The sequence below is a fragment of the Choloepus didactylus genome, chromosome 4 (genome assembly GCF_015220235.1).
Source record: "Choloepus didactylus isolate mChoDid1 chromosome 4, mChoDid1.pri, whole genome shotgun sequence".
NCBI lineage: Eukaryota > Metazoa > Chordata > Mammalia > Pilosa > Megalonychidae > Choloepus > Choloepus didactylus.
In genome coordinates this window covers 35,079,898-35,107,701 of record NC_051310.1, presented here as the reverse complement: position 1 = coordinate 35,107,701, position 27,804 = coordinate 35,079,898, and the positions used below count along the sequence as shown (strand labels likewise).

Here is a 27,804-nt window from a genome sequence, read left to right as displayed (position 1 = left end):
CATGTTTTTGTAACGATACGAGCAAGTATGTGCTTAGGGGCCTATGTGTGTGATCATGAATGTGTGGGAATGAATGTATCTGTGCATGTGTGAGCACGTAGGGGCACGGGTGTGAAGTGCACGTATGACAAAGCATGTGTGTGCATATGAATTTGCCTGGGTATTTATGTGCATTGAAGGTGTATGCTTGCATATGCCAGCGAATCTGTATGTACATGTGGGTGCATGAGCACTGGCATGCTTCCTTCTGCCTAGCACAGGGGGACTGGGGAAGGCTGAGGCCTCCCGCCAGCCCCCCCCACCTCTGCAGGCAGTGAAGATCGGCTGCCCACTGCATCCTGACTTTCGACAGAGACAAATGAAGCGTTCCTGGGAGGTTGCTGGGCCGTGGTGATGAACAGCTGTGAGTGGCAGGGTCTGGCCCCATGGTGGCCTGGCCCCTGGCCTCCAGCCCTCAGCACCCCCTGCCCACCCACCAAGCTGGCAACCAGGACTAGGAGGGCTCGGATTGGGTCCAGCAAGACATAATGGCTCTGTCCTGGCCTCCAGACAGCAGGATCCGGCTCTGGTCCTGGGAGGAGCTGCGTATGTTGGGCCCTGGGGGTGGGGATGGTGATGGGGGCAGAGTGCCCAGGGGATGCCAGTTCTGTGGTGCGCTTTCCCCTGGGGAGTGAACTTGGAGGAACAAAGCAGCAGGTTACTGCTGAGCGATGGTCCATTTATGGGAATCCATTTTAGAAGGGACAAGGAGACAGGCTTAAAGTGAAGCAAGGAAAGCTTAGCCTAGACTTAAGGGAGGATCCCTTCATTGACAGAGGCCACAAGATCTGTGTCTGCAAAGAGCAGAACAGGATGCATATCCATCTCTAGGACTGGAGGAGATGTTGGAGGCAGAAGACTGGCCTGGATGACCTTTCGATGAGCCCTGTCCCCACTGCCTTGGCTCTGGCCCTGTGGCCTCTGCAGCTCTGAGCGGGCCCAGAGGGGAGTCTGGGGAGATGATTAGCCAGGAGCACGTCCATGCACTGCTCCCAAGATCTTTCCCTCCATTCCTCTCTCCTGGAAGCTTCTTATCCTCCATTTCCTGCTGCCCTCCTCTCACCTCCTAGCAGCTGCCCCGGCCATGCCCCCAAAGTGGCTTCCTCCCTCCCTCCCTCCCTGCTGCTCCAGAATTTGGGAAAGAGGCCACAAAATCTCCCAGTGGACCACCTCCAAAGGCCCAGCCCTGTTCTGCCTCGTCCCGAGAGTGCAGCCCTGGCTCTTTGGCCACTGCCTCCCATCCTCTGGGAGAGGTGCTTAGGGGCCCGAACAGGGAGGGAAGCCCCAGGAGAGCTGGGAGACAGCAGGCCTGGGCGGGCACAACCCCCCAACCAGGGTGGTCCCTGAAAGCTGGGAGTGCCACCCTGTGACTGGGCCACAGGATCCCAAGGCCCACAAGCTTGGTGCCAGGGTCCACCTTCTCTTGCAGCACTTTAGGGCCCTCACCTTGCCTTTACCAGTGGCTTCCTGTTGGTCCCCAGGGAGTGGCCCATGGGAGAGGACATGCAGAGAGGTTGGGGTGGGGGTTGGGGGAAGTGTCCCTGTACCCTGTGCTTTCCTTCTCCTGGAGCTCCTGTGCTTGCTCTGGGAGGTCTGACCCAGGCAAGCCCAGGGATGAGAGGAGGGGGTCATTAATCACCGTTATTTATTATTTCTTATGTAATACATTGTTATGAAATATGCGACCTTGTACCAGGCACTACTGGGAATATAGTGAAGATGGTCCCTACCAGTAAAAGCTTCCCATGGATGGCCAGGTAGGCCCAGGAACCTCAGGCAACCTGCAGACCAGCCTGCAAAACAGGGGCACTTGCCGGGCTGCGCTCAGGCTGGAGGTGGGTTGGGCCTGCTATGGCTGGAAAAAAGAAAGGAAAAAGGACAACCCAGGGTGAGATGTGTCTGGGTCCCTCTGGGAGGTGGGAATGGAGCTGGGTTTGAGGCCTCCCCTGCATGACACCAGCTCTGGCTCCAGGGTGGCCTGGGTCACAGCTGGAGTTGTCACAATATTGACCCAGGAGGAGATAACATCCAAAGGGCTTGGAGTCCCAGTCAGACAGGAGGGGGATGTCTCCGGAAAAGATCCTGGGCCCCCAAGGGGATCAAACTAAATGGGGCTTTAATAGGTCTCTTCCAGCTCAGATTTCACGGGTAATTGGAAGCAGGTCCGCAGCTGAGCAGAGTGGGCGGCCCTAGTGGCCTGCCGGCCACCGCATGGAGGAGACAAGTGTCCTGGAGAATGTTGTCTCCAGGACACCCCTCTCTCCCCCCAACATCCCTGCAGGCCTCACTGGGGGGCTCTGGGCTCCTTTTACTCAGCTCCGGAAACGCAGCTGTTTTAACTCCTTCAGGGAAAGGAGGTGGACAAGAGGGGAGGAAAAATCCTGAGTTGGAAGTAACCTACAGGGGAAAAAAGCAATATCTCCTGAGCTAAGCATGTGCTCAGCCTTCCTTCCTTCGATCAAAAAATACACATTACCACCTAAAGCTGGCAAGAATCCTGTACAATAGTATTTATCTTTTTAAAAAGAAATATACAGAGGAGGGATATATTTGTTGAAATAAAATCCAAGCACTATCAAGGTATATTAAATGTAAAGGAGAAGCCCTTTCTTCCCCACACTTACTCTGTCCTTCCCACTGCCTTCTCCAGGAGTAATCTCTGTTCACAATTTATTGAACATCTTTCCAGATCTTCTTCTATGCATTCTGTTCTATCTTCTACCGTTTTCACTCAACAACGCACCCTTAATATCCTCCCAAGGTGGTGAGTAGGGTGTGGATATTCCTCACTCCCATTTTAAACACAAAAAATCTGGTTCAGAAAGGTTCAGCTGCCCACCCATGCCTTGTTCTCACCAGGTCACATTTCCGGCATCATCCCTGGGGAGGGTAGAAATGATGGAGCAGAGAGGCTGGAAACCACCCGAGGGAGGGCGGAGATGGGGGAGCAGGGGAATCCGCTGGAGAATAAGAGCAGTGCACTGTGCTGTGCTCTTGCAGAGGGGCCTGGGCTGAGCAGGGCTGTGCAGGGCTGGGCAGCTGGCAGCAGAGGGGTTTTCAAGCCAAACCTGGCAAGAGGGAAGGAGAGATTGCATTTCAGCCCTGAAGGTGCCTGGGGCGCACACATTCCTCCCTGGCTGATCCCTCCCCAGGCCTCAAGGGGCATTTCTTGCCTAACACCCCCAGTGGGTGCTGGACCTGTCCCTGCCTGCTAATGCTTCCTCTAGGGCCACCGTCCTGCAGCACCTGCGACCCCAGCTGTGTGGCGTCCTGCATGTGCACTGACAGAGGACAGTGCCCCTCGTCCTCACCCTGGCCCAGGACACTCAGAAGCCCAGGGAGAGGGCTAAGGGGATAGGCAGGTGGGAGGCAGGTCTAGCCCATGACTCAGTAGAAACGTCAAGAAGGCAGACTCCAAAGAGGTCCAGACTCCAGAGGCCTTCCAGGGAGGGAACCCTGGAAGCTGTGAGAACAGAGGATGGGCTGGGAGGAAAATATCTGGGGCTCCTTCTGGGCAGACACACGTACACTCGCCAGGCACATGTATCAACGTGTACACGTGTGTGCACACACACTAATGTGGAGAGAGAAAGTGCAGCAGAGGTGGCACGTGGCTGTGCATGAGACCGCATAAAGCAGGGACAGGGACCCGGCAGACATGGAGGTCCTCCTTTCCTTAGATCGCCTGGGAAAATGCTCCTGCATACCACCCAGACCTTGGAGGGGTACACAGAGATTCTCCCACAGAGCTCATAGGCTGGGGAAGATGACACTGATGCACTCAGTTCACCAGTATGTGTGACAAACCCACTCTCTGCCAGGCATGGCACCAAGCCTAAGAACAGAGTCCCTTGATACTTGTACCAGGCGCCCCTGGGAATCGACCAGTGAGAGCCAATCCCTCCACACGGGGCTGGCTGAAAGTCCCTTAGGGGTCTGCAGAGTGATCCTGGGGCCAAGCTGGAGCCAAAGATGTGATGGAGACCCTCCACCCCTACCTGGCCAGTGCCTAGCTTAAAAGGTGCCTGGGAAAGTTGATGTCTCCTCTCCGTTCACACCACCCCCCATGCCCCTCCCCACCGTCCCCCACTCCCCCAAAGTTCTGGCCCTGGCTAGGGCCCCAGAAAGGAAATCAGTAAGGAGGATTGAATATCAATTCACAAACTAATCCGATCAGTGCAAACAGCTAGAGCACACGCTGTTCCCGCGCGCGGCCCCCTCCCCTGCTCCGCCGGCCCGCCCCTGCCGGGCCGCGAGGCCAATGACAGCAGCCCTGGTCGCCACGGCGGCGGCGGGGCGGCGCGAGCGGCCGTCTGCCCGCCAGTCTCATTCCCGGGGCGGCGAGGAGGGGTTGACCCCTCGCAGCTCTCCTCGAAGGAGCGTGAAACTGGATCCCACCAACAGCCCGGTGGCGGCGGTCCAGGGTGACGCCCGGCTCCCTCTTGCTGCCGGCGGGCCGGTCTCCTGGGTGTCTGCGGGCTCCCCCAGCCCCGGGGTGGAGGGCCCGGGAACACAGGCCTGGGGGCTGCGCAGCCCCCTCCCCACCCCCAGCACTGACGCCGCCGCTCCCGCCCACCTGGCGCTGCCAACAGCCGAGCTCGAGCTCGGGGAGGCGAGTGCTCCCTGCCAGCCAGCAAATTAGGTGCCCGGACGTTGAGGTCTGGCTGGCATTTCCTGTGTTGGGTTTGGCTGCAGAGGCCAGGCCAGTGGGCTGCCCCTTGACCTCGGCCGAGTAAAACGGGCACGTCCTGGACTCTTGAGCCGGCTGACTTCTGTCCTGTGCCCTACAGGGAATCCTGTTCCGGAAAAAAAGAGCAGTCCTGCCCGGCCTGGGTTCATACCGAGCTGCCTCCCTCTGCCTTGTAGGGTTCTGATGGCCGTGGCCTGGCCAGCCCCCAACCTGGCCGTCTCAGTGCGTGTCCCGCAGGCTGAGGAACAGGGGCCCCGGAATCTGCAGATCTCTGAGCCTCCCAGGGCCTCCTGGATGTCGGGGGTGGGGGTGGGGCTCTGAGCTCCTCTGATCTCTTGTTCTCATCTGTCTGAAGAATCAGTTCCCCGACCTAAGGCTCATCTTTTGCCCAGGGCCCCAAGGAGCTGTGGGCAAGGGGGTGGGGGACTGTTCCTGGCCTTGAGCATCTGGGTTCCGGCTTGGGATTCCGTGGGAGCTCCCAGCCCCAACCCCAGGAAGGGCCAGCTTCACCTGCAGGCATCAGCATTTTTGGCTCCCTTCCCTCAGCCCATGTTTTCTTTGGCTTAGGGTCTCTGGGACATCAGATTGTCCAAACCAAGATGACTTCGTGATACTTATTTTCCCAAACAGCAGAGTCTGAAACACAATCAGGCTTTTTGTGTGCAGTGTGGTCCCTGGCTACCTCTTCCCTGGGGGACCTCATGCCTGACCCAGCCAGGACCCCTTGGGGCATGGAGCCCTTCTCATTCCCCGTAGCCAAGGGTCTCTAGCTTAGAGAGGGCAGAGCCAAATCCCATCCCCTTAAGCCATCACTGGCCCACAGCTCTCCTGTCTCCCTTCCCCAGCCTTGGGGTGCCAGCAGGAAGTGGGAACTGTCTAGAGCAAAAGCTCCAGAATTAGAGTTCTACCACACAACAGCTGTGTGCTTGAACAAGGTACCAGATGGCTGTGAGATTCAGGGGCTCATTAGTGAAATGGGGAGAGGAGAGAGACCTACTGCATGGGATTTGTACAAGATGTTGATGGCCTGGCCTATAGTAAACCCCAATTTAGTGGCTCCCATTTATATGGCTACTCCCCCCCGCCCCCCTCAGGGGGTGGGCTGAGTCATCACTGCAGGGTCTGCAAAAGGGTCCTGGGCCAAGCCATGGCCACAGCTAGGATGGAGAACTTTCACCCCCAGCACCGCTGGTGGCTTCCTTGCCCTCAGGCCAGCCCTTTGCTGCCACCTCCCTGGGTAGGCACCAGGCCCAGGCTGCTTCTCTCTGAGCCACTCTGCCTCGTGGCCATCAAGAACCTCAGCTGGGCAGGCCAGCCCACAAGGGCAGAGCAGCCTCAGGGTGGGGGGTGCTCCAAAGAAGGCAGGTGGGTCCCAAAGAAGGCAGGTGGGTCCCTGAGTCCCTGCTTGTTGCATCTCCACTTTTCTCCAGGGAAAGATAAGGCACAGCACAGGCATCCCTGGTCCTCAGCGCCAGCTGCACAGGTGCTCAGAAATGTGCTGCAAGTGCGGTAAAGGAGGGAAAAGGCTCGGGGTGTCCTGCTGCTCATGGGAAGAGCAATGGGAATAATTCTTCTGGAATGATACGTATCAAGAGACAGAGGAGCACTTATCATTTAGATCAGCAATCCCACTGCTGGGATTCTCCTTTGGGAAATGATCTGAAATGCCAGAAGTCAGGCAGGACTACCCATAAAAACATCTACAGAGATGTTCTTTTCAGTGTTGTTTATAATAGCAAGCAAACAAAAACCAAGGAAAGGAAAGAACGTCAGCGTCTAATGTTAGGGGATTACAGATTACATCCAATGTGTTTTACTCTATATCCATCCACATAAGGAATTAAAGGACAACCATTAAAAATTAGGTTTAGGAAAACAGTTTAATGATATGCCCATATCTGGGTAAAATAATCAGGATCTCTACTGACCGACAAAGTATACTCTTAATTACATTAAAAAATAGATTACAGAAAAATACATCAAAATGGTCGTTATGAATATTTTTGAGTGGAGAGATGAAGGGTGATCTTTCTTTTATTCTTTTTAGTTCCCAACCTTTCCCCCCTAGTAAATAAGCCTTTGGCTGTGTTTGTTGTTTGTTTTAAGGATGCTTGCTCCAGCATCTCCCAGATGTGTTTATGGGTGGGGGGGGCGGGCTGGGGGAGGCCGGGAGAGCTCCATCCCACTGCAGTCAGAAATGACTGGGGTGGCTCAGAGAGGGCTCCCGCCACAGCTTTCTCCCTCCTACTGGCTGGCCTCCACCTCTTCCCTCCCCACTCCCGGGCCTGCCCAGGAGCCTCTCCCCAGTCCCGGCTCAGCCACTGGCCTGAAGGGGCTGCCCCAGCCCTAGTGGGAATGAGGGCTCCCGGCTTTCTCAGACGGTCAGTACCCGCGACGCCTTCCCGCTGCTGCTCCGCCCCATCCCAGCTGCAAAAACAACAGGCCATACCCCAAGCCCTGTTATTGCAGCCGAGAGTGGAGCCTCGGTGTGCAGCGGAAGGAGTGGGGGTGGGGCCTGGCAGCCCTAAGCAGCCCTAGGGGTAGAGGGTGGGTTGGGAAAGTGGAGGTGCCCTCCTGTGCCCCCCTCCTGTGCCCCCTGGAGAAGCAGGGCTCCGAGGTGTGCAGGGAAGGGGCTTGGGGAGGCCTGTGGGGCTTGGGGACTGAGGGTCAACTCTAGCAGTGACCTCCCTGGGGACTGTGGGGGGCGGGGTGGGGGCAGGAGGAGGAAGTCGAACCACTTGGGAACCCGCTGAGCCAAGCCGTGGGCAGGAGGCGGCACCACCGTGGCTCCCAGCCGGGCCGGGGCCAAGGCTTTCCCACGGGATGCACCCGGCCACTGGACTCCGTGGAGCCGTCCACCCCAGGCCAGGCCTGGGAACCTGGGAGGTCTCACTGCAGGGACGGATTCTGAACCCAGCAGGGCGCTTTCCTCAGGTGTGTGCTGGGCATCCTAGCAGGCCAGGGCCCAGCTCCCAAAGGCTGTCACTCTCTCAGCATCAGCTCCTGTCTCATCTATGGGCTCCTTACCCATGTTGCAGGAATAGGGACCTAGAGCTTAGATCACCCAGATCCTGAAGGCCCTGGGTGCATGTTGTAGAATTAAGAGGCACCGTCGAAGTCTCTGGAGACACAGTAATCTGAAGTTCTGCCCCCACTAGCGTGTCACCTAGCCTCTCTACTCAGCTTCTTTTATGTTAAAATGAAGATGTTAACATTTACCAGGTAGAGTCTTGGGAAGTTTCATATTATGAAATACTATGTGTAAGGTCTCTAGCACAGTGTAGGTGCTTAATAAGTGGAAGACACTGTGATTCTTATTACTCAAGCCCCAAGAAGTGAAATAAGCTGAGAATGGAAAGAAATCTCTGATCTCAATCCTCAGCTCAGTTTTCCAGCCCCATAAAGTTCTGCACAATGTAGAGAGCACACTTTTGTTTCCCGTTTGGCCAGGAACCAGTTAATCAAACTACTCTGTGAAGTTAGACAATGACCGTCTGTTGTCAAGGATATCCCTAGCCACAGGCATCAAACCAGGGATAGACAGAAACTATTCCTGGGACAGAGGGCAGCCAGATGGGAGAAGAAGAGCCTCGGGCCCTTCTGGGAGTGCCAGGAGCCTCTGTGTGCAGGTTAGTCCTGGAGTGTCGTTTATGCATCCGGAGCTCAGGAAGCTGCTCCGGCTTGGAACACAAGCTTCCCGACGGAGCCGCACCATCGTGCAAGCTATGATGCTGTTCTGATAGTTACAATGACTGCTGGGTCTTTGAAAGACAGAAGTTATTGAAATAAAGGCTGGCATTATTTATCCCTGAATTATCTGGTCTTTGAAATTATAACCAGATCCTTATTAAGTGCATCAGAATCACCTGTTATGGAGATAAAAAAAAATTCTCTCAAATATGTAATGGGTATCCAGAGCTACTAGTTTAAAGGTGATTAGAAGTTCCATGTCTCTAAATCTTCGTACGTGATCACTACCATGTACCAAGTGTTCTGTGTGTGCCAGACGTGGTGCAGGGCACTGATGTGAGTTATCTCGCTGTCATCACATTTCCATTCATGATGCGAATCGTGCAGTGCGTGAGGGGCAGAAACCAGACCTGAACTGCAATCTGTATCGTCCAAACCCAAGCTTTCAAACCACTGTGGTGTTTTAAATCACTGCCACCATAGCTAAGAGGACAACTGGTCTTGGTTTCCACGTTTGTTTGTTTTTTTCTTTTTTTTTTTCAGGAATCACAGGCTGTATTTGTTTTCATCCAGCTGTGTGCTTGGTACGTTCTCACTTGGCACAACTTGACGTAGCAATTGTGAAGTAATTCATCTGTTGACCAGAAGCAGCCCACCTCAGAGAGCTGTAGTAAAGACTGAAAGAGGTAAGGAATATGAAAGTCTTTAACCAAAAGGTAAAATTCTCTGATGTATAAGAGATGATGCTGTTTATCATTATTGAGTTTTCCCTCATACAGGGGCTGTTTCCAATATGCAATGTGGTGCTTGGTATAAAGGTGCTTGATAAATATTTGTTACATGTTGATATATTGATCCATGAGGAGCAAATGTTAATACCCAATCCTAATAACCATAGGGTAGGGGGTCTCGCTACCCCAGTCATACCCTAGAGCCACTGTGTCTGTCATTAGTCGGACTTCCCCTCCAAATTCCTATCAATCAACCCCAGTCAAGTGGTAAGGAATCTGAAGAACAGAGCTGGATTCCACAATAATATGAATCCACATTTAGACCATAATTAGCTTCTTGTTTAGGAGAATCAATCAAATAATAAGTATTTATTGAATTTCTACCCTGGATGAACAATAGGGTTGGACTGTCCTTGGAGGACAAAAAAGAGAAGCTTAGTCAACTCAAAAAGTTAAGCCAAAGGAGAATTTATTCAGAAGTCCAAGGGGGCTCTACCTGCACACATGGCTAGGTTCTAACAGCCGAAACAAATCATCACGTTTGTTCTTTCTCCCTCACTCCATAACTTAGCTCTGCAGGCCTCTGCTTCTCCTGGAGCAATGGCCTGACTTCCTACCCCACCAGACAAGCCCCCTCCACGAAGCAGGAAAGCTGGCCACGGACAGTCCCAAGCTGACATCCTCACAGCAGATGATCTTGAGGAGAGAAATGTGCTCTCCTCTGGGGTCCATAGAGCAAACTGCAGGGAAGGATGGCACAGCCAATCAGCATGGAAGGGGACTGGCTGACCTGGCCTTGCTTTTGTGCCACCCCTGCAGCTAGGGGCCACTCGGGGCACCAGGAGGTACTGGAATTGACAGTTCCACCTGGATCACATGAGATGGGGAGGGGCAGTTCCCAACGGAAAGGGGTTGCGGGGCAGACAAAAACAACAGGTGTCCACTACAATAGCACTTGTTCTCAAGTTGCGTAGAGACATGACTTATCCACAAAAACAATCAGAGAAGGATAAAAACAGTAGTGTATTGAAATGCCCAAGCGTTGAGTCAAAGCCTTCAGGAAAAGGAAGTGATCCCATGGCCAAAAGGAGACTCTGTAGAAAGGGAGGAGAAAGACCCCTGTCTTCTGGATTCCTCCCTCTCCCTGGTTAAGACTTATCATCACAATCACCTTATTCTCCACATTAAAATCAGGACATGGTGATTTGATAATTATGCAGATAAGTAGCCAGAATGTTTGAAATTGGGACAATGTGGGAAAATCTGGAAGATGTCATCAACACACTCATACTCCTGGTCAAGAGAATGGGCCTGGCGAAAGATTTCTTATTTTTCTTCTTTTTCCTTACAGACCAGTTTTTCTTTTTTATTATAAATGGGATGTGTTTGTTATAGAAATTCTGGGAAAATATAAATAAAAATCACCCTTGTATTTTTTAGGATGGGGTGTGACTGCAAGAAACACCAAGGTAATGGTTGCTTAAACAAGACCGGAGTTTATTTCCCTCTCAAGTACATGAAGTCCAAGCTGGTCCGGGGGCTCAGCTTCACAGAGGCCACAGGGTGCCCAGGCTCCTTCCGTCCCGCTGTCTGTTCTGCCAGGCCTACGGGGTGGCCTGCATCATCATCGTTCAAACTGGTAGAGCAGAACGACAGTCAGTCAGAAGGAGGAAGTGATGAAGAGGCCGAGGATCATGCCAGTTATCTCCAGGGGAAGATTCTCAGAAGCTGCAACCCAACGCTTCCACACCACCCTAACTGTAAGAACGTAGTGACATGACCACATCTACTGGCTAAGGAGATGGAAAAATGTGGTCTTTGTTCTGGGTGGCTATTGGCCCAGCTAAAACTCTCTCATTGTGGAAGAAGGGGAAAAAGGCTGTCAGGACAATTAGTGGTCTTTGCCAAACCTGTAATCATACTACGAAGAGATAGCTGCTGTTAACATCTTATATATATGTTATATGTTATATTTTAAAAAGGAAGGTGGGTTCGACCAAATATATATTTTTTTGCATCCTGCTTTTTTAAAATTGCAGTCTCTTTTATTACTTATTTTAGCACTGAGTCACTTATAGCTAGAGTTATTAACAAATTGGCCACCCCCACCAAATGTAATGCTTTATAATTTTCTTTTTAAATAGATGTTTTTATCTTATAAATCCTGGTTTGCAAAGGTTTTCTTGTTTAACTATCTATTCTGAAATAATTATAGATACACAGGCGGTGGCAAAGAAATGTGCATGAAAGTCCTGTGTACTCTTCCCCCAGCCTCCACCAATTTGACATCTTACACAATTATTGTACCAAATGGAAATCAAGAAATTGACAATGGTATAATCCACAGAGCTTATTCAGATTTTCCCAGTTATATATGCACGCATGTTCGTGCGTGTCTAGGCAATTTCATTGCATGTGTAACCTTGAGAAACCACCACCACAATCAAGATACTCAACCGCACTATCACAAGACTCTCTTGTGTTGCGCCTTTATAACCACACCCTTCCCTTCCCTTCCCCCCATTCCTAACCCCTGACAACCACGAATCCACTCTTCATCTACATAATTATCTTGTTTCATGAAAGTTACATAAATGGAATTACGCAGCATGTACCTTTTGGAGATCAGCCTTTTTTCACCCAGCATAATTTCCTCTAAAGGTCCATTTAAATTGTTGAATATTTCAATAGTTCATTCCCTTGTGTTGCTGAGTAGAATTTCATGGTACGGGTGTATTACAGTTTAACAATTTACTTGCTGGAGGAAGTTTAGTTAGTTGCCAGTTTGGGACTATTATGAACAAAGATGCTATGAACATTCGTGTAAAAGTTTCTATGTGAAAATAAGTCTTAATTTCCCTGGGATAAATGATCAAGAGGGCAACTGCTGGGTTGTATGGTAAGTCCACTCAAGTTTTAAAAGGATCTGCCAAACTATTTCCCAGAGTGGCTATGTGTCACCTGCTTTTTAACCTTAATATGATATCAACAATTCTCCTCACTGTTAGGCATTCCCTGTGTCACTGAATATTCTTCTAAGACATATTCCATTGTATGGATGTACTATAATTTCTTACACCAATCTCCTATTTTTGAGTATTTGGTTTTATTTCTGATTTTTGTGTTATAAATACTACAGCAAAAAATATTGTGCATCAATCTTTGTGCCTATTTCTGATTATTTCTTAGGATAAATTTCTAGACATAGACATACTGGTTCCGAGGCTATGAATGAACATTTTTAAGTCTTTGCTACATTTTTCCAAATTGTTTTACTGAAAGGTTGTTTCAGTTTATGTTTCCACAATAATGTATGAAAATTGGGGCAAAGTTTCTAAAAATACTAATATTGCAAAATAAATTGCAGTTTAAGTGACTAGTGTCTTTAATTTTTAACTAGATCTTACCAATCAATAGAAAAAGACAAGGGACATAAAATGCCATTCAAAATGATATAAATAATAAGGAAAATTTATCATCTCATATAATAAGATGTCTAAAGGTAGGGTAAATTCTGGACCTGTTAATTTCACACAATTTCAATATATGGTACCATACCACATAGAATGACAGTGCAGGCTTTGAAGACTGTATGTTAGGTTTAAATCCCAGCTCTTTCACTTACTAGCTATGGGACACTGAGTAAGTTACTTACCTTATTCGTACCCCAGGTTCCTCTTATGGAAATGGTTATATTAATCTTATGTATCTCATAGGAAAGTTGTAAAGATGAAGAGTTGATATATGTAAAATACACAATTAGTACTGATATCATCAAGTGCCCAGGTTATTTTTGTTTTTCTGCTCTGCTATCCTCAGCATATTAACTTTATCCTCAGTCTTGTGACCTCATGGTCACAAGATAGCTGCAGTAACTCCAGACATCACATCCAAGACCAGAGATAGAAGAGACTAAATATTATTCTCAGTTTTGTTGTTAAGAATAGGTAAAAGTTTCTAGGAATCCCCAAACAGACCTCCACTCATATCTAACTGACTTAGACCAATCAGGATTTACCCATGAGCTAGAGTCATTTTCCCTGTGGGTAGAAATCAAACAAAATCAGAGTACTGTTAACAAGGAAGAAGGAAAAAAAATGGACATGGGGTAGACAACCAGAATGTTTGCCATGCCGCATATTAGAAAAATGGACAAACCATACACACGAGCAATGCATAAGAGAAGGAATGCAAATGGTTAGTAAATAGGTTGGACTTTAATCCAGATTACTGAAGTCCTTTATAAACAGAGTGAAAGTCAGATGGAGAGAAAAGCCACAAGGGGCAGCCAGAACCTGGAAGTCAAGGGAACCCAGTAGAAAAAGGAGAAGATGACTGTCATACATTTTGCAATGTGACAGAAAAGCCAAGGACCAAGGATCGCTAGCAGCCAGCCCCAGAATGCCAGTCTTCTGGGAGAAAGCATCAGCTTGCTGATTTTGGACTTCTAACTTCAAAACCGTGAGCCAATAAATTCCCATTATTTAAGTCAACCCATCGTATGGTGCTAGTTTAGCAGCTGGGAAACTAAAACAATTATTTATCCAGACTATATAAAGTACTCCTAAAATCTGAGAGAAAAAGATTTTTTTAAGTCATTAGAAAAGTTGGAAAAGACATGAACAGACAAGTCACAAATAATGGCCAATAAATGTGAAAAAAATGAACAATTTCATTAGCAATCAGTAAAATGTGAATTAAGACCAAAATGAGATATTCTGATTCACCTGAAATAAGATATTTGATAATACCAAGTTGTTGGTAAGGGTATGGATCAGCTAGAACCCTTAAACACTGCTGGAGGGAGTATACATTGAGTTAACCACTTTGGAAGACAAGCACTATTTATAAAGTTGAACATTCACATACCCTATGATCCAGCTGTTCCACTTCTAGATGTCTTGGATGCCAAAAGACATCCAAGAATATTTATAGCACAATTACTTGTATTCCTCCACCTCCTACAAAAACTGGAAGCAACCAGATATCTATTAAAGGAAAATGAAGACATGAATTGTGGTATAGTCACACAGTGGAATACTATGTAGCAGTGCAGATAACATAACAAGAAGGATGGGTGTTAGGAATGTAATATTAAGTGAAAAAAGCATGTTATAGAAAATTACAATACTATTTATACAAAGCTCAAAAATAAGTAAAACTAAACAATATGTTGTTTTATTGATTGTAAATATACAATAAATTATTTTTATAAAGCAAAGGCATATGAATCAAAATTTAGTTTAGTGGTTATTCCTGGGTGTGGGGAAAGGTAAGGAAATGGGGTAGAGAAAGAGCACACATAACAATGTGATGGTATGGGTAGTATTTTAGCTTTTAAGTTGAGAGATAGGTTACAGGTTGTTCCTTTTGTGACATTGTCATACTTCAGAACTTCCTTATATATTTTATGTATATACATATACATTATTATTTTTATGCAGAAAATAGTAAATAACTTATTTTTTGCCACATCTTTTAAAAATTATTTTTTTTGATAACATATATACAACACAAAATTTCCCATTTTAACCACTTTCATGTACAGTATACGATTCAGTGATATTAATTACATTCAACATATTGTGTTACCATCACCATCATCAATTACTAAAACTTTTTCATCACTCTAATCAGAAACTCTGTAATCATTAAGCAATAATCACCCATCCCCACTCCTCCAGCCCCAGGTAACCTGTAATTTCTACTTTCTGTCTATGAATTTGCTTATTCTAGGTATTTCATATAAATGAAATCACACAGTATTTCAAATGCCCATTTGTGTCTGACATTTCACTCAACATTATGTCTTCAAGGTTCATCCATGTCATGGTATGCATCAAAATGTCATTCCTTTTTACAGTTGTATAATATTCAATTATATGTAAATATCACATCTTTTTTTTCCCATTCTTCTGTTGATGGACAGTTGAATTGCTTCAACCTTCTGGCTGCTGTGAATAATACTGCTATGAACATGGTGTACAAACATCAGTTTGAGTACCTGTTTTCAGTTCTTTTGAGTATGTATCTAGAAGTGAAATTGCTGAGCCATGTTGTAGCTCTATGTTTAACCTTCTAAGGAACCGCCAAACTGTTTTCCATAGTGACCTGACCATTTTACATTCTCACCAGCAATGTACCAGGGTCCCTCCATGTCCTTGCCAACACTTGTTATTTTCTGTTTTTAAAAAATAATAGCCACACTAGTGGGTATGAAATTGAATCTTATTGTGGTTTGGATTTGCAGTTTTCTAATGGCTATTAATGGTGAGCATCCTTTCATGTGCATCTTAGCCATTTGTGTTATCTTCTTTGGAGAAATGTCTATTCATGTCCTTTGCCCATTTTTAACTGGGTTGTTTGTCTTTCTGCTATTTATTTGTAGGAGTTATTTATATATTATTCATTTTAAACCCTTATCAGATACATGATTTCAAAGTATTTTCTCCCCTTTTATAGGTTTTCTTTCATTTTCTTCATAACGTCCTTTGAGGCACAAAGCTTTTAATTTTGATGAAGTCCAACTTACCTATACTTTATTTTGTTGCTTGAGCTTTTGGTGTTATATCTAAGACTATATCATGTAATACAAGGTCCTGAAGATTTGCTCCTATGTTTTCTCCTAAAAGTTTTATGGTTTTAGCTCTCATATTTAGGTTTCTGGTCCATTTTGAGTTAATTTTTGTATATGGTGTGAGTCAGGTGTCCAATTTCACCCTTTTGCAAGTGGATATCCAGTTTTTGCAGCTGGATAAAATGATAGTCTTGTTGAAATGACTATTCTTTCCCTATTGAGTGAACTAGGCACTCTTATTGAAAATCAATTGGTAATAGATGTGTTTATTATTATTTTTTTAATGGCTTGAAATCTGGAAAAATAAAGAATGACAATATTCAAAATTTGCCAGAACATGGTAAGTGCTAGCAGGGATATACATTGATGCAGTTCAAAAAAAAAAAAAAATTAAAAACTTAACACACAATAAAATTGTTAATTTTTATGGGTTTTTGGTGTTATTGTGTTTTCAATTTTGTTTTTTATTATTTATTGGTAGTATGCAAAAATATGCTTGATTTTTCTGTGCTGAGCTTGTATCATACAACCTTGCTAAACTCACTTCTAGGTTCTATGTAGACAATAATGTTATCTGCAAATAGAGGCATTTTGTATCTTTCTTTCTAGTTTGTATGCCTTTTATTTCTTTTTTCTTGCCTTATTACATTGGCTAGGACTTTGAATATGATGCTGAATAATAGTGAGAGTAGGCACCCTTGCCTTGTTCCTGATCTTAGGGAGAAACCATTCAGTCTTTCACCATTAAATATGATGTTAGGTATAGGATTTTGTAGGTGTCTGTTTTGGATGGCTAAAGCTGCCAAAATGCAATATACTATAAGTGGACTGGCTTTTTTTTTTTTTTTTTTTTTACAGTTAGCCCATGGATTGGCTATTACAATGGGGATTTATTAACTTATAATTTACATTTCTTAAGCCTTGAAAATGTCCAACTCAAGGCATCAACAGGATGATACCTGGACTCAGAAGACAGGTTGCCAGCATCTGGGGCTCCTCTGTCACAAGGCAAGGCACATGGTGACATCTGCTGGTCCTTCTCTCCCAGGTTTCGTTGCTTTCAGCTTCTGGCTTCAGTGACTCACTCTCTCAGCTTCTCTGGTGCTCTTCTCTGGGAGCATCTCTTAAGTTCATCTCTTAGTTTCTGAATATGTTTTATCCTTATAAGGGGCTCCAGTAAGGGGATTAAGACCCACTTTGAATGAGGTGAGTCACAGCTCAATTGAAATAATTTAATTAAGGGGTCCCACTTACAATAGGTCTGTAACCATAGGAATGGATTAAAAGAACATGGCCTTTTGTGGGGTACTTGACAGCCTCAAACTACAATGCCTTTTATCAAGATGAGGATGTTTGCGTCTATTTCTAGTTCTCTGAGAGTTTTTATCCTGGATGGATGTCTAATTTTGTCAAATGCCTTAATTGATATGTTCACATGATTTTTATTTCTTTAGATTGTTAATATGGTGGATTACACTGATTGATATCCAAATATTGAACCAGTTTTGCATTCTCAGGTTTAAATTCCACATGCTAATATTATTAATTTTATGTATTGCTGGATAATTTGTGGATTTGCCAAAAATTTTTTGAGGATTTTTGCAACCACTTTTATGGGGGATATTATTCTGTAGTGTGTGTGTGTGTGTGTGTGTGTGTGTGTGTGTGTGTGTGTGTGTTTGCTTGTTTTTTCCTTGCATTACCTTTGGTTTAGGTATTGACATAATCTTTTTGCAGGGCAATTTGTCAATTGAAATAATCTTAAAAATTTGTGTGCCCAAATATTCCACTTCTAAGAATTTACCATAAGGAAACAATTGGAGATTCTCATACATAGACTGGCTTTGGATAGATCTGGATTTGGGTATTAATTCGTCCCCTTACTAAGTGCTTAAATTCTGTGCGTCTGTTTCCTAATCTGTAAAATGGGAATAAGAGGACTTTCCTCCCAGAGTGGTTGCCTTAAATGAGACAACTCATGTAAAGCTCTTAGTATAGTGCCAACACCTAATAACTTTGGAGTAAATGACAGCTCCCTTGGTATTGTTATACTGCCCGGCCTCTGTAGGAAGTCTGTCCAAATGGGAGGACATTATTAGCTCCGACTTTAAATCTCTTTTTATTGGGTTGTCTTCTCATCTTTGAGTTCTCGGTCCTATATTCTGTGTGCTAGGAATTGGGCTATACAAAGACAAAAAAGATTTGGTCCCTACCCTCAAGGAACTGAGTCACGCACAAACTAACCAGTACCATGCACTATAACCGCACTAAAATGGGGCGTTTCCCAGGACGCGCCCTCAGAGAGACCAGGTCGAGTGTGCGAAGGAGAGGGTGAAGTTTGCTGTTCCCATAGCAACGGGACTAGCCACCCTCTTCAGGCCTCACGAGCCACCTCTGTTAAGCGTCTGTGGAGATAGGAAAAACCACTTCCGGCTTTGCAGCCTTGGTGACCCGCAGACGCTCCGCGGTTACTGAACGACAGTACAGAGACAGGTCCCACGTCTCTGATTGGCTAAGCGAATGGGGGCTGTGGCCCGTCGTCCTCAGAGGTGGAGGTGTCACAGAGCGGAAGCGACCTCGCCCGACCCGGAAGTGCAAACCTCGCCGTCTTGCAGGTGTAGTTTCTGTTCGTGAGGCTGTCGCCTGCGAGGCGGCGGCTTTTGAGATGCCGGGCGCCGCCATGAAGGGATCGGAGTTGTCCGAGAGGATCGAGAGTTTCGTCGAGGCCCTGAAGCGGGGCGACGGGCGGCGTAACTCGGAGGATATGGCTCGGGAGACCCTGGGGCTGCTGCGCCGGATCATCACGGACCACCGCTGGAGCAACGCGGGTGAGGCAGGCTTAATCCCACCCCGCGTTCCCGGCCCTATTCAGTTCGCGATCCCAAGGCTGAGGATCACCGCGCGCTTGCTCGCTCACCCGCTCTCTCTTGGTCTGCAGGGGAGCTGATGGAGCTGATCCGCAGAGAGGGCCGGAGGATGACAGCCGCGCAGCCTTCAGAGACCACTGTGGGCAACATGGTGCGGAGAGTGCTCAGGATCATCCGGGAGGAATATGGCAGGTCAGGCCCACGTCCCGGGCTCCGGGCTGGACCCAGTGACGCTCTTTGCACGAGCTCCTCTCCCTACTTGGAGCCTTTATTGAAGCCGAGCAGCCCCTATTACCTTCCTGACCGCACCTGCCTCCCATTTCCCTCTTTGGGTCTTGTTGCCTCCATAGACTCCATGGACACAGCGACGAGAGCGATCAGCAGGAGTCACTGCACAAACTCTTGACCTCTGGAGGCCTGAGCGAGGATTTCAGCGTCCATTATGCCCAACTCCAGTCCATCATCATTGAAGCAATTAATGAACTGCTGGTGGAGCTGGGTAAGAATCCTTCTGACCCCTGGGTGGACAGGACAGGTCCCCAGCATATGAGGGAACAGAAGACCCCGTTTGTTATCCGTCAGGAGAGAGATATTCAGTCCTCTGGTTTACAGAGGATTGTCCTCCATTCTAATTAGGACGGGTTGGGATGGGAGGCAGGACTAAGGTAACCCTCTCTGGATTTCCAAATCTTTTATAGGCTACAAATCCACTGCTGGCAGAGATCCTATTAGGATAGGGCTCTATTTTCATTTAAAAAAGAGAGAGAGAGACTCCCTTCAACCACGGTTGGTAGACCCTCCTGCACTAAATGTCCTTCTGAATTGTTAAATGCACCCACACTACCTCCATCCTGCTTGAGTTTGTGACCCAGGAGACCTGCAGATATTGATTATGATCAGGGTTATCCAGGAGAGGAAGAAGCTGGGGTTCTACATATGTCCCAAGCTGCTGCTTCCAAATTCCTCCCCTAGTTTTCTTGTCTGGACTCTTTTAAACTCAGGTGGAGGTGTTGTGTCCACTTTTTTAAAACTGAGGTAAAATTCACATTACATTCCATTAACCATTTTAAAGTATACAATTCAGTGGTATTTTGTGTATTCACAATGTTATGCAACTACTGACTGTTTAGTTTCAGAACTTTTTCATTACCATGTAAAACTACCCATACCCATTAAGTAATCACTCCCTATTCTCCCATCCCCTAATAACCTCCAATCTACTTTCTGTCTCTGTGGATCTGCCTCTTCTGGATGTATCATGTAAAAGGAATCATACAATATGTAGCCTTCTGTATCTGGCTTCTTTCACTTATGTATTGTTTTTTCCAGGTTCATCGGAGTTAGAGCATATATTAATACTTTCCTTTTTATGAGTGAATACTATTCCATTGTATGTATGTATTCTTTCTTTTGGCAGAAGAGTTCTTTTAGGGGAATGCTCTGTTTATCCCACCCTTAGCATTTTAGGATTTCCAAGATTAGACCATTTCTTCTCTTAATTTATTGTCTTCAAAATCAGTTGTAAAGATTTGCACACTGATGTTCATAGCAGCAATATTCACAATTGCCAAAAGGTGGAAGCAACCCAAATGTACATCAACCAATTAATGGATACACAAAATGTTGTAGGTACATACAATGGAATATTATTTGGTTATAAAAAGTTCTGATGCATGTGACAACATGGATTAACCTTGAAGACATCATGTTGAGTGAAATGTTAGACACAAAAAGGACAAATATTGTATGATCTCACTTATATGAAAAAATCAGAATATGCAAATTCAGAGAGATAGAAACTAGAATACAGGTTACCAGAGGCTGGGTTGGGGGTAGGGAATTGAAAGTTAATGCTTAGTTGGTACAGAGTCTGTTTGGAGTAACGGAAATATTTTGGTAATAAATGGGGGTGATGGTGGCACAACATTGTGAATGTAATTGACACCACTGAATTGCTTATTTGAAAGTGGATAAAATGGAAAATTTTGTGTTGTATATTTGTTACCACAGTAACAGTTAATAAAAGACAAACTATAGAATTGTACCACACAGAGTGAACCCTAATGTAAACTATGAACTATAGTTAATAGAATAATTATAATAATATTGTTTCATCAATTGTAACAGTTACCACACTGATGCAAAAATGTTAATAATAGGGAAAGCTGTGCATGTGGGGGGGAGTATATATGGGAACTTTGTATTTTCTGCATGATTTTTCTGTAAACTTACAACTATTCTAATTTTAAAAATTGATTGTAAGGGGCTGGCAGCATCTGAATTGGAGTGGTAGGGCTTTGGGTGTGGGGGTGGTTGATGAGCAAGGGTGCTGCTGGGGAGAAGGTCAGGTGGAGAACGTGGGAGGTAGCAACCCCCAGAGGAGTGGTGCTTTTAAGAAATTGTGACCCTGTGGTACCAGGCTCTGCTGGGTGGGCAGTCTTCCCTTTCTGTACTCTGCCATGTCTGTCCATGACCTAGCACAGCAATTTCATATTTTCCTTGCAAAACTGGCTGTCCTTGCAGAAGGGACAACGGAGAACATTGCCGCGCAGGCTCTGGCACACATCCACTTCAATGAGGTGATCATGACCATCGGCTACTCCCGAACAGTAGACGCCTTCCTCAAAGAGGCTGCCCGAAAGCGGAAGTTCCACGTCATTGTGGCAGAGTGTGCTCCTTTCTGCCAGGTAGGGAAACTGCTGGAGTTGCTAAGAAAACTGAAAATTGAGATGGGAATAAAGAAGGTATGGGTGGGGTCTGTGCCAGCTTTGAATTGGTAAGCAAGACATTGGGACATTGAGACGATAAAGTGAAACATTAAGGGAATTTTCAAGTTGTTCATCCTGTGAACATTCTTAAACATTGGCTTAAGAAAGTTGGGTCCAAGAAAAGATAAATATTGGTCCTTTCAGGAATCAAAATAGGATAAATTGCCTTGGGGGTGACTGATGCTTGGTCGGACCTCACGCAATCACTAGGTAAATAATAGGTCTCAAAAAAGGAAATAATGTCAGGAGGCAGGATGTTGTAAAATAATGAGCCAGGCTATCTTGTCAGCTATGCCTGATTATACAAGCAAGCAGCATTTCCAGTTTTGTGACTGCTCTAGTGCTACTTTGGAATATTATACATTTATTAGCTTCCCCTGGGCTTCCCTGCAGTTTACCAGAGAAAAGCTAACATAGGCAGAAAAAGTTATCTGTTGGAAACTGTGTTTTGGATCTGCCCAGTATCACAGAATTCCCCAAATCTGTTACATCTCAGAGCTCTTTCACTCTCTCTTGCTCTTTCTCCCTGTATCAGCCTTTGCTTCCTGTTGCAGGGTCATGAAATGGCTGTCAATTTGTCCAAAGCAGGTATTGAGACAACTGTCATGACTGATGCTGCTATTTTTGCTGTTATGTCAAGAGTCAACAAGGTACGTGTATTTGAGTTACGTGGAATTCATGAAGATTATGTTTACAAAGTATTTTCTCCCCTCCCATAATATCCATTGTAGGTAGTTTCTAGCACCTTTTGATAGTACATACCTAAGCCTTTTTAATCTATTAATTGAATTTCTTTTCCCTTTATTTGTATCATTGTTCCTCACTTCAAGTAGCCTCTAAATTTGGTTGAAGCACTGAAAAGAAGGCAGTAGAATTAAAACTAAGTGTGCTAGGGATTGGCTAGAGGGCTTCTGCCCTATGCTCAGAGAACTTGGCAGTGGTGAATAGCAGATGAAAAAGTCTCCTGGCTTCTTAGGAGATGTAAGTACAGATTACCAGAAAAGACACGGCTAAGAGGGGTCAACTGCTACAAGCAGTTTTCTGTCTTGTACTATGCTCATTCTTTCCTTGGGAACTCACTTTTAAGCTAGAATCAGTGGTACTGAGTCTAGGATCCCTTTCCCTGCTGATCTGTGACTCCCTGGGATGCCAAGACTGAGACCTAAGAATTCAGCCTGCTGTGCCCAGTTGCCCCTTTAAGGCTGTACCCTCAGGATGGCTCACAGTTTCCTTCCTGTTCCAAAGGTAATCATTGGCACAAAGACTATTCTGGCCAACGGTGCCCTGAGAGCTGTGGCAGGAACTCACACTCTAGCACTGGCAGCAAAACACCATTCCACTCCGCTCATCGTCTGTGCTCCTATGTTCAAGCTGTCCCCACAGGTACGTCTGTCTGTCTGTATCATGTAGCCAACAGATACAGACAGAACAGGAAGCCAAAATGTAGGCTCAACCTCTGGGCCTTCTAGCTATTTGCTCCAGGGCCTGTCTTTATCTGCATTTACTCAGTGGATTAGATCCAGTGGAGGCTGGAAAGAGTCATAGAAGTCCTGCTCTAAGAAAAACAATTGATAGGTATAGCCTGCCGGCTTTAGAAGTCAAATTTGTAATGTCAGGGCAATATATAGTTGAAACCCTTTGGTTATGTTGCCATGATGCCCAGTTGTACTGACCATTTCTGAAAATGCCAAACAAATTGAAACTAGGAACACAGAATTGGTCTTATTCATGATAGTTCCAGGGCCTGTCTGCTGTAGTCTGAATACAAGCAGTTACTAAGTGATACACCATTTCATTAGAGATAGAAGCTGCTGCTTTGAGAACATCAACCTATTTATAGATCTCTCTCTGTCTCTCTCTCTCTCTCTTTTTAACTTTTTCTTTTCCAGTTTCCCAATGAAGAAGATTCATTTCACAAGTTTGTGGCTCCTGAAGAAGTCCTGCCTTTCACAGAAGGTAGAGAAGTTGTGTGTGTGTATTTTGTTTTGGTGGTGAATAGGACTGAATGCTCTCAGGTTATGCTTTTTATCATCTTTCTTGAGATAACTGTTTTCTTTAGCAGCTTAAGGTATTTGGGGATCTGATCTAGTCCCTGTTCATTTTTTTCCGAGACTATTATATTTTAACCGAGTTGTTGGAGGCAGCATTGGCTGGGTTTGGCTTTGCGTGTTGTTTGAGACACAAGCAAAAATCTAGTGGAAAAATGTACTTGTTTCAGTTGCTGTAGGGAGTCCCTTTGATGCATTGGCTGCCAAAGGAAGCAGGCTCTGAAATGTTCCTACTTATGAAACTTGGGTATCTTGTGTGCTGGGGGTCTTTTTTTTCTGACTTCTGAAGGTAGCAGCTTTGCTCATTGATGATAGTTAACCTAGCCTTCAACATCGTCTGGCAGCAAAGCATAGTACTTAGGGTTTCTCATTCCTTTTTGGAAGTGGAATAACTTCATCCATTTATTCAAACATTCATTCTTTAAAAAAAATATTTATTGAGCCTCCACTATGCATCCAGCACTATTCGAGGAACTGCGGAATAACGAGCAAAACAGACCAGGCCCTGCTTCCACAGAGTTTATTTTCTGTTGAGGGAAGGCAGGTGAGAAAATGTCAGATCATGGGATGTTTTAAGAAGAAAACAATAAACCAGGGTGCTGTATGGAAAGATAGGACTAAAGATCTGTCTTAGTTTGGAGAGTCAGGAAGTGTCTTTCTGAGATGACATTTCAGCTTCAGCTGAGTCCCAAATGATAAGAGCTCACACACAAAGATCAGGGGAAGACTTTTCCAGCTAGAGGGAAAAGATGGTGCAAAGTCCCTGAGATGGGTACATGCTTAGCCTGTTGGAAAAGATGGCCACATGGCTGGAGAGAAATGGGCTGGGGGAAAGTGGTACAAATTATAATCAGTCCAGTAGGGAGGGTCCAGATTTTGAAGGTTGCAAGTCAGAGGTTGAATTTCATTCTCAGGGCTATTGAATGGCACTGGGGAGCCTTAAACAGAGATGATCATGATCTGCAGTTACCTTTTTTCGTTTGCATTTTGTTGCAGCTTCCTTTCCTTGGGGTAGCTTGTGTGCCTGTGCTATTGAGCCCAGAATCTGTATGCTACTTAATTATTAAAGCAGGATGTTCAGATTTATCTTTAGCATGTGTCATTGCCTTTCAGGGGACATTCTGGAGAAGGTCAGCGTTCACTGCCCTGTGTTTGACTACGTCCCCCCTGAGCTCATTACCCTCTTTATTTCCAACATTGGTGGGAATGCACCTTCCTACATCTACCGCCTGATGAGTGAGCTCTACTGTCCTGATGATCATATCCTGTGACTACCACTTGTACTAAGCAGAAGGTGCTCAGGCAAGCAGAATGGAGAGGAGACCTCGGCATTCCTGCTGAAATGTGTCCCCTTTGTAATGGGGGAGTGAATTGGAGTCAACCTAAAAAAAACATGATACAGTTTCCTGTCTTTTTTTTGTCATCCCCTAACAAGGGCACACATCCAGGACTGTTCCTGGCTTTTCAGGTCTTTAACAGAGCAGCAGGGCTTGACCTATTGATTTTGGAGTCTCTTAGTGACCTGGTTGCATCTGTTTCAGGAATTTAAACTTTCTGGTTCAGTGATGTGTTAAACATAATACCAAATACCTTGTTAGGATAGAGATTTTTGCTCAGAAATGGCTACCACACCTTTTCCAAGGCTGTGCCAATAAAAGCTACTTGAAGGTTCCTGAGTTGGTTTATTTATTGTCCTGCTTTGATTGAACTACTTGAAAGAGCAGCAGCAGAGCCCTTTTTGTGTTTTCATAAAGGGCTGTAATACAGGCAACATGTCTAAAGCATGGAAGTGCAAATCAAAGTATTTACAGTTTTCCTCTATAAGTCACTGGAAATGGCCCCCAACTTATTAGTACCTTAATATGGTGGTACTAAACCTGTCTCATCACCAGATTACCTGGGAAGCTTTAAAAATGTACAGAATCTTGGGCTACAGCCCAGACCTACTGCATCTGATCTCTAGGGCGGTGCCTGGGAATCTTTATGTTTAAAGCTCTCTAGAAAAGGAACTTCTCGTGTACTAATATCTATAAGTTGGTACAACTTGTTTAGAGGCAAAATTTGAAACTTGTATTTGTACAAGTACATAAAGATATATACAAGAATGTTAAATGCAGCATCTTCATGTCACAACCTAAGTATCATTAGGAGAAAGGTTAAATAAAAATGACATATTGTAGAACATGTGAATATACTGCAATAGAGGTTTTTAAAAGGGTGGCTTGACAGTGTCTCCTGGGGAGTTCATTGAACATCTTCATTGGAGTTGCCAGCTCACTGCCTAACCTACAGATTTGGAATCATGCCTCCTGCCTTATGGAATTTGGACTCGTGCATCCCCACAGTTGTGCGAGACATTTTAATAAAATCTTATAATTACAAAAGAAAAAAGGCTGGCTTGAGGACAATGCCTGGATTGAATGCATTTTGGCTTAGTTCACCCACTTAATTTGAATTACCATTATTTAAAAATCCAGATATTGCACATGAAAGATAAAAAAAGAGAACGATTTCTTGTTTCTTTTGTAAATTCAGGAGATTTGGCAACTCTGGCCCACATCCCCAAATGACAATAGTTGGCTGTAGCTTCTGATTCCATTAGATGGAAAACCTCCAGTTTTCTGTAGTTCTTACTGGGCCCATTAAAAGAGCAACTCATTTATGTTATCTGTCTAACCCCTGTGGACATTCAATTTGTGACCCCTGTTTTAAAAGAAGAGATAGGTTTGTAAGGGAATTTATTTATATTTATTAAAAACAAGTTGACAAAAAAGCTGCAGAGCAAAATGCATAACATAACCCTATTTTCATTAAAACAAAACCAAATTATACATGCATAAAAAAAAGTCTGGAAGAATAATGCCAAACAGTGGCAAGCAGGTGGCCCTCTTAATAATTTTATTTAATAGGTTTATATAGTTTCTCTTTTTTATGTGTCTCACTTTTTAGTAATTAACAGTTTTTAAGTAAATATCTCTTCAGGTGATCCAGGTAATCTGCCATGTTTGGGAACTGCTGGTCCAAAGCAGAGGCCGAGGCCACTAGAATGGCAGAGGAACCTGTCAGGATGCCTGGCACAAAGGCTGGCCTCCCACCTCTTGCAGCAGTGTCTGTGGGGTGAGGGGAGAGGGCACTAGGAATTTGCATGTTTAACAAGCATCTCAAGGGATGCTGACAGGTGATTCAATAAACATGGGTCAGAGGTAGGTTATGAGGGAAAGGCCTGTAGTTTTTGATAACCTGTTTGAGCTAGACTCTTTGCCATTGAGGGAAGAAACAAGATTGAAGAAGGTCAAAAAACTGACCTAAAACCTTTCTGACTCAGAAGAGCCTGACTCACTCAAGCCTCAGTCTGCCAATTATGTCTTAAAAACATCTGAGACCCCACGCTTTCTCAGTGCAGTGGTTTAAAGCTACCAATTACTAGCAGTTGTCTCCTCCAAAGGCACCAATTCTTACAGCAATTCACTTGGGTACAATTGTGTGGTTTTGGGTAGGAGCAGCAGCGAGTCAAGGAACTTAAATCTGTTCCTGGCTCAAAAATGCTTTATGATACTTGTACTTTGTGCATCTTAGTTACTGTGTCTAAAATTAGCACCAACATCCTTCCCAGGCATAACAGAGGAATGAAGGTTATAAGGGTAGAGGCTCTATCTCTTTTGGTCAACTCTTAGAGTGCCTAGAACAGAAGAACTGCACAAATGCTTTCTTTACAGTCTTGAGGACTTCAAGCAAATCCCACCAAACTATTTATATGCCTCATTTTTCTATTTCCCTCTCTTCCTTTTTCCTACTTGAGTAAGGGTCAAGTTGGAAAGGAAGACCCTGATCTGAACAGAGAAATGGAGCTGTCCCTGGCTGTGAACTTACATCTCGCAGCCTCCGAGCCAGTCCCTGCCCTAACATTGCTGACAGAACCCCCCTGAACTCAGGAAAAAACTGTTGTAGCTTGGAGAGAATTAATAAAGGAGTTCATGGATGTGAAAGGCTTTCCTGAATATGCTAAACAAACCAAGTTAGATAACTTATGCAATACAGTTTGTAAAGACACTTTTTCCCACGGTTTCTATCTTCAAATTTGGGCGGAGGACAGGGAAGGCACAATTCTTGGAACTCAAATAAGGAGCAGAAATTCCGAATTTAGCCTCAGAAGAGAAGTCTTTGAAAAATACTCCACCAAGAAAAACTTAAGTGTAAAGTGATACCTCAAAGAAATAAATGTCAGTACCCATATGACCATAAGTTTCACAGATGTGCTTCAAAACTAGTCCCTTTAAAACCAGTCCCTTGCATCAGTCTTTGCATTACTGAAGGCTGCCAGTCACACACTTCCATCATTGAGCCACGTGACTCTGAAATACCACATATGGAGAACCCAGTGCATCAGAAATGCT

General features: G+C 45.2%; 1 protein-coding gene across 1 annotated transcript; it reads left to right on the top strand.

The window, feature by feature from the left end:
- Nucleotides 1–18,302: 18,302 nt before the first annotated feature.
- On the top strand, nt 18,303–25,082 carry EIF2B2 (eukaryotic translation initiation factor 2B subunit beta). Its single transcript, XM_037835278.1, has 8 exons — nt 18,303–18,555; nt 18,666–18,786; nt 18,945–19,093; nt 21,118–21,281; nt 21,917–22,012; nt 22,608–22,745; nt 23,252–23,318; nt 24,524–25,082. Exons 1-8 carry the CDS (start codon nt 18,393–18,395, stop codon nt 24,679–24,681), a joined length of 1,056 nt encoding a protein of 351 aa, XP_037691206.1. The 5' UTR covers nt 18,303–18,392; the 3' UTR covers nt 24,682–25,082.
- Nucleotides 25,083–27,804: the final 2,722 nt, after the last annotated feature.